This window comes from Zeus faber (genome assembly GCF_960531495.2).
Source record: "Zeus faber genome assembly, chromosome: 2".
In the NCBI taxonomy this organism is placed as follows: Eukaryota; Metazoa; Chordata; class Actinopteri; order Zeiformes; family Zeidae; genus Zeus; species Zeus faber.
The window spans coordinates 14,141,405-14,148,904 of NC_137189.1; the positions used below are offsets into that span (position 1 = coordinate 14,141,405).

General features: G+C 47.7%; 1 protein-coding gene across 1 annotated transcript in view; it reads left to right on the forward strand.

Annotated features, from left to right (window-relative positions):
- Positions 1-7,500, forward strand: part of LOC307227457 (prospero homeobox protein 1-like) — a gene marked incomplete at both ends in the record, with an annotated part of 27,063 nt that overhangs the window by 4,599 nt on the left and 14,964 nt on the right. Inside the window, one exon of the mRNA XM_079996780.1 lies at positions 1,468-1,575. Coding sequence (XP_079852906.1) covers positions 1,468-1,575 — 108 coding nt within the window. The remainder of the gene's footprint in view (positions 1-1,467; positions 1,576-7,500) is intronic.

A 7,500-nucleotide genomic window follows, 5' to 3' on the forward strand; every position in this document is an offset into this window, starting at 1 on the left:
CTCTCTCTCTCTCTCTCTCTCTCTCTCTCTCTCTCTCGCCCCCCCCCCCACCTCTCCCTCTCTCTTTTCTTCTTTCTCTTTTTCTCTGAGCCAGTAGACAATGTAGACAGGCTCTTTAAGGAGCCAGCCCAGTGTGGTTCGGCATTCACTGCCTTTATAAAATGGGGACCCTGTGTAACCCAAGGGCCAAGGGCAATCCAATCTAACAGCTGATGCCTTCTTCACACTTTGTAGTTACAGTAACGTCTGGGTACTTGACTGATTTTAACGGTAATAAACCACCCGCACAGATCACATAAATAATGTCAAGCAATGTGTTTTGCCCATTCAGGTGTGAATTGTGTTCATGAAAACTCAGAGCCGTATCTTCTGCGTAATTCAAAATCCCTGTTTCTCCCTCTTGTTCAGATGAAAACCCCTTGTGGAAGCTGTCTAGGGTCTCACCACCACACCCCCCCCCTTTCCCTTTCAATGCCTTATCCCCCAGATTGATATTATCAGATGCATTATACGGTTGTTAATTCACCATGGGATGGGCTTGGGCCGGCCGGGCGGCGCAGGTGTGTTGCGGTCCCCTCATCGCTGGCTGCGTCCAAAGCCTCCGAGCCCCTCTTTTCCTCCTTCTGCTCCTCCTTCCCTTCCTCCTCTGAGGCTTTGGCAGTGGCGGAGAGGAGGGCTGGGGGGCAGGGGTGGAGCAGGGGGAGGAGGAGGGGGATGTAATTGAAGGTTGAAACCCGTTCTATCCCTCAAGGTGCCCCCAGTAGCTCGCCGCCATCGCTTCTGCTGTTTCATCCAGGGGATCCATTAGGAAGACACAAGCTCTGATGTCCATTTGAATACAGCCAGCCTCTCTGTGGGAGGGTGGGTGCTTTTAAATTTTTTTATTTTTTCGCATCGCAAGGGTGATATTCGTAACTATACCCTAGGCCTGCTTTTAAAGCCAACATCGTACTGTCGTGTTTAGACTTGGCAAGTGTTGTCGCCAAGCCATTAGGCCTCCTTGCCCGTCACTGGCGTCAACTCCTGTCTTTGTCTGTGATATGCAAATGTCTCCTTTTCTCTTCTTCCTTTTTTTGGGTGGAGTTTGGCGGCGGGGAGGGGGGGGTGTAGGGAGAGGCGTTTGCTTACTTTGACTGTGAAATGAAGCCTTATGTAAAGGCACAGGCAGCGTTCCAGCCCGCGTTTTATTTACCGTGACACTAACACCCCTGATATGGACGATGCTAATTGCAAGCAAATGGTATTTCCCTGGTGCAGCGTCTGCAGCCCCGCAGCAACCTCTAGTCCACACCTCACACAAAAGGACATTTGTAGTAGTGAAAATAAAGCCCTATTAGCCAGGTGATTACTAATATATAACTACAGGCCTTTTCTCAACATCGATGGTGAGATGAATGCTTGCATGACACCCGCCTTGTGCGGTTTCCCTCTCAAAACATCGCTTTGCTTAACGGCGGGCCTTTCCAGATCCAGGAGGGCCTCTCTCCCAACCACCTGAAGAAGGCCAAGCTCATGTTCTTCTACGCACGCTACCCCAGCTCCAACATGCTCAAGATGTTCTTTTCCGATGTCAAGGTGAGTTTCAGCCGCCTTCTCCCCTCCCCCATCTCGTGAACCCCGACCAACTTTTTCCGTTAGGTCTCGTCTTCCGTCAAATAACCGGGTCCGGCCTTTCTTTCAGTCTTGTATTTTTATTGCAACTGAATATAATACACTGGGTTGTTTCCAGCTTGTCCACAAACTTGTATTTAAATAAAATGTTGTGTTTATTGTACTGATGATGAGCTGCCGGCTTTAGCTGCAAACAGCAAGGCAAACAGCGTGTGTTGTCTTGCCGTGGCACTTTCCATAGCGAAGTAAAGGCTTTTATGCAAAAGACGAGCGAAGAGGAAGTTGAACGGGTTTACATGAGGGAGCTGGAGAGCCTATGAGTGTTCTAAAGATAAAGAGTGGAATGAGTAACGGAGCGCTGGAGAGGGCAGGGAGAGGAGGATAGAGCCCAAAGACGGAGGAGGGGTTATCCGAGCAGGTGTAGGGAGGACGGTTTGATAGAAGGAGGGGGAACAGAGGTTTAGGGGAACATGGAAAGGATGAGCGTTCACTCCACCGGGGGTTGAATGAAGAGAATTTAGCAGACAAAGCACAATATGTTAGCCGCCCAAAAAAAGAACAACAGCACAATGGCCGTTGTAGTGAGGACGGCTGCGTTTGTTGTTGTTGTTGTTGTTGTTGTTGTTGTTTTGCGTGCGCTCCGCTCGAACCATACGGAGGTGCGAACACTGTGACAGATCCAGGCCATCTTATTCAAATCAGAGGATAAAGGTTCCATTTTCTCCCAGCTGCCCCCCCGCGGTCGCCATAGCTGCTGAACATAACTTGCGGATGTGTGTGACTCGATCGCGGTGGCAAAGAGCGTAGGCACCTGCGCTTGGTGATTCGCTGACCTATCTGTTATGGGATGTCCCGTCTCATGGATCGCTTTGGTTGAAAACAGCGTGCGAGAGCAAACGAAGGTTTAAACCCCTTTGTTTCACGGCGCTCGTCCCCGGCCACTCGGTCCCGAGGAGATGCCCCACATTGAGCGGCATTACCATATACTCAAACAGGGTCAAGATAGTTAAGGAGATTACGAATGGCACCGCTTTGTTTTTGTTTGTTTGTGGAAGACAATGGTGTGATCTGTAAGTTAGCATGCATGTATGGGAGTGAGCCTGGCTAACTAATTAGATGCAGCCTCTTAGTATGTGACTCAAAAGTCTTAAGGGCTAATCAGGCCCGTGCTAATCAGGTCCCTGACTGCGGAGACCCTAATGAACGTGGGAAGTGGGTTGCCCCAACAACGGAGTGACGCTCCGGTTGTTTTGCTCCTTGGATTAGCTCCTTTAAGACTATTATGACTTTTGACTTTTGCCGGTTGTGAAATGTTTTGACAGATGTAGCCTAATGCCATTGTGACTTAGTGCTAATGATGGCCTACATTGAGGTCCAACGCACACTCACACCAGCCCATTATTATTATTGGTGATATTGTTTGGATAAAGTGGCGGAAGTTATGAATAATTACAGATTAATTTCTATATTACAGATTAATGATCAATTGGGATTACAGATGAGCAAACATATTAATGCAAGATAGAAATAATTTATGGATTTAATTAATGGACAGTTATGTTGATTTATGAGGTGTTGGGCTCTATTCAATACTTGGCATAAATACCCCTCCTCAAATTATTTACAGCTGGGCTGATTCAATTAACCCCACGAAATTACCTGCAAGCCCGCTCTCCGCCTTTCTTTCCCTTGTTCTCTCCCTCCCTCTCTGGTCGTGATGAGGCCTCAGCGTCGGGTCATGTGCTACGGCTGCGAGTGGAAGTCGGGAGGGAGGGTGCTACCTTTTCTATATATCATTCCTTCTCTTTTCTTTTTTTTTCGCTGATGGTGTGGCGATGGTATGCGCACGCTGGCAGCGGCGAGAGAAAGAAAAGCCAGTCACTGGATTTGAGTCGCCGCCGCAACAAAAGCCCGCTTTCCAGTGCCGCTTTTTGTGTGTGGTCAGCCAATAGGCAGCCGGAGATTATCTCCCACAATTCACCCCTGCGAAAACAGGAAACGCTGGAAAGCCCTGATGACTGTTAAGGGGCTTACGAAAGAGTGAGGGGGAGAGAGAGAAAGAGAGAGGGAGGCCTGGACAGCTTCTCTCTCTCTCTCCCTCTCTCTCTCTCTCTCTTTCTGCTCTTCTCTCCGGTTGTTCTGGATGAAGTTAAGCGCTCTGAGGTCATCTGTGTGCATTCTGCCGCATTGTTGACCAGGATGGCAGAGACGGGTTCGGAGGGAGCGCGGTGACTTAGGCCATTCTGTCTTAGTCATCACTTATAAAAGGCAGCCACACGTCGTGTTGATTGAGTTGCCGACCACGCTCAACAAAACTCAGAGTCAAGCTGGTTTTGCTGTTATATTTATTTTGTTATTTGTGGTTTTGGCAAATTCTCTTCGAGAGAGTCTGAGGCTGCTTTTTAGAAACACTAAGCACTTGATATATAGGTTTGGAGTTAAAACCACCAAATGCTTTCCTGCTTGGATGTTAAGTACGGAATGGTATCGGATGAGTGTATGCGCATGGATGTGTGTGTGTGTGTGTGTGTGTGTGTGTGTGTGTGTGTGTGTGCGTGTGTGTGTGTGTGTGTGTGTGTGTGTGTGTGTGTGTGCGCGTGCGTGCGTGTGCGTGTGTTTGTGCCTTTCTATCTGGTGAAGCTAGTCGTAAGCGCTGACCTTTCACAGGCCCTTGAGTGTGAGTGTGAGAAACACGCTGTCTCTCTCTCATCTCCCTCTCAGCCAGCGCACACATGCATATATACACGCACACGCCTGCACACACACACACACACACACGCGCGCACTCGCACTCGCAGACGCACACACACACACACACACACACACACACACACACACACACACACACACGTACACACACAAGCTTACACACACAACCTTATACACTCGAATGCGGTGTGCTCGCCAAGCGTACACACACTCACTCGTGCGAACGTGCACGCTGCCGTCTCATGTCTGTGCTGGCTGACCCCTGCCAGCTCCGATTAAGAAGTTCCAGTGATGTGTTCCTTTGAACCTGTTCCCTCGCGCTGCACCGAGGACGCTGCTATCAGGGGGTCTTTGTCCCCACACCAGCAACTTAATGAACCAAGAATGGGCTTAAGCCGCAAAGGAGGTGCATAGTGCACACATACACACACACACACACTCACAGATACACACACACACACACACACACACACACGCACACGCACATTATTATTATTTATTATTATACACACACACACACACACACACACACACCAATACGCACTCAGCAAACTGCCCCCATGCACTGTTTCCTCCGACAAATTGCTCCGGGGGACATTGTCTGGAAGGCTGAAGTTATTTGTTGGGATCCAGTAATTGAAGGAGGCGTGACTTGCCGTAACTCTGCAAACGGTCAATTGTATTACAACTGTTCCTGCATGTAGGAGGGCAGTATTAAGCATCAATGCGTTTTCTTCAGCGTATCAATTTAAGACAGGCGCGTGGCGCAGCCTCCTCACATCTCCCCGACTGGTGGGTATAATAAAGTGATCCTTGTCCAAAGTGACAAATCTATCACTCACCAGGCTTACTGACACCAAAGGTCTCCTGCATGAGCGATGGCAACTCTTTCACTGACTTTAATCTCAGTATGTAGCCCTCAATCATACACACACACACATACTTGCATACACACAACCACACATTGTGGCCCGCCCCTGCTGAAACATACAGACACACACACCTTTTCCCGACGGAAACCCGCTCAAACAAGAATTGTCGTACATTCTTCACCCCCTCAAAACGATTGATAATCTCCTCGAAACTTGAATGAAAGAGTTGGAAGAGGGTTGTATTTTTTTTTATTCTTCTCTGCGCTCCATCAGGGGCCGACAGGGAAGTCTGTCTGCTGCATTATGGGAGTTTAAGAATAGCCCCCCCTGTGGCCGCTGTATTTGTAAGTGTCAGTGGTTTGTTTGTTTGACACTCAGATGTCACGACCCCGGCTTGCTGACTGCTCACGTTCTGACGCTGACACCCCCCTGCAACACCGCCCTCGCCCCCACCCACCAGCCCCACTCCACCACCCACCGCCTCCCCACATGCGATTGTCCGACATCACTGAACCCCCCCCCCCCCCCCCCCCCCCCGTGTCCCATCCCATCACCCCTTCACTGTTTATGCTCACCCTGCACTTTAGGGCAGCCTCAACCCCCGCCACACACACGCACGCGCACACGCACGCACACATGCACGCACACACACACATACACACACACACACTTACACACACACACACACACACACACACACACAGAAACACACACGATCCTCCTCCTGACTAGCACACATCCAAAACCCTGCCAAACAATGTCCGGCTGACTTATTCTCTTTCACACCCCCCATTATGTCATCCGTCGATCATTCCAGAAAGCCCCCCCCACCCCCCACACACACATTTAGCGCTGCTCCTTCTGCTCACTCTGATTGGCTGCCGTGTCTGTCTGTCTTCAGATTGTTTGTTAATTTTTGGGGTTGTGTATGTATTTTTATGTGTGTGTGTGCAAGTGTATGTGTGTGTGTGTGTTTTCAAACAATAGCCAGAGCCCTAATCTCCATGTCAAAACCGTTCTGCCTCCCCAGCGAGCAGCCCGCTCAGCGTTTAGCAGCGCTTTGTCTCCCCATTCTTCCAGCACCACAAAAAGAGCAGGGTGGGGGTAAGGGGGGTGTCTGCGGGTGTGTCTCTGTGGATGTGTGTGTGTGTGTGTGTGTGTATGTGTGTATGTGTATGTGTATGTGTATGTGTGTATGTGTATGTGTGTATGTGTATGTGTATGTGTATGTGTATGTGTATGTGTGTGTGTGTGTGTGTGTGTGTGTGTGTGTGTGTGTGTGTGTGTGTGTGTGTGTGTGTGTGTGTGTGTGTGTGTGTGTGTGTGCGTGCATGTGTTTGTGTGTGTGTGTATTTAATATGAGCGAGGGACTTGAGGGTTAGGATGGTGTAGTGGCGTGTGAGGGCAAAGACACTGTGGTGGGGCAGATTTTGAGTTTATTTATTTTTTTATTTTTATTTTTATTTATTCACTTAATGATTTTACCCTTTATTTATCTTTTCTTTTTTGCATTTACACAAGTGAGTTTGAACACTTCCCCACTTTTCTTAACATTTTATTGATATTAAATATTTTAATTTAAAATTGGGGATGGTAGCTCTGGAGGAGGGATGGTAGCTCAGGCGGTAGAGCTGGTGGTCTAGTGATCTAAAGGTTGCTGGTTTGATCCCAGGCTCCTCCTGCTAGCATGCTGTAGTGTCCTTGAGCAAGACACTTAACGCCTAATTGCTCCTGATGGCTGCGTCCGTCGGTGTTTGAACAATTGTAAGTCGCTTTGGATAAAAGCGTCTGCTAAATGACTAAATGTAAATGTAAAATTATTGAATTTAATTAAATTGATATGATTTACATTTTTTATTTTGGGGTTGATTATTACGTAGAGTCTAGCTTCGTTTCAAATAGTTAGATATGGTTTTATTGTGCATGTGTGTGCGTGTGTGTGTGCGTGCGTGTGTGTGCGTGTGTGTGCATGTGTGTATGTATATTTGTTTAAGATGAGCGTGGGACTTGAGGGTTAGGATAGTGTAGTAGCGTGTGAGGGAAAAGACACTGTGGTGGGGCAGATTTTCAGTTTTTTATTTTTTATTTTATTTTTTATTATATTTTATTCATTCCTTGATTTTTGTCTTTATTTATCTTTTCTTTTTTGCGTTTACACAAGTGCGTTTTAACACTTCCCCACTTTTCTTAACATTTTATTTCTATTCAATATTTTCATTTTGGGGGATGAAGTATTTTGGGGATTATGAAATAGAGTCTAGCTTTGTTCCAAATAGTTAGATATGGTTTTATTGTGTGTGCGTGTGTA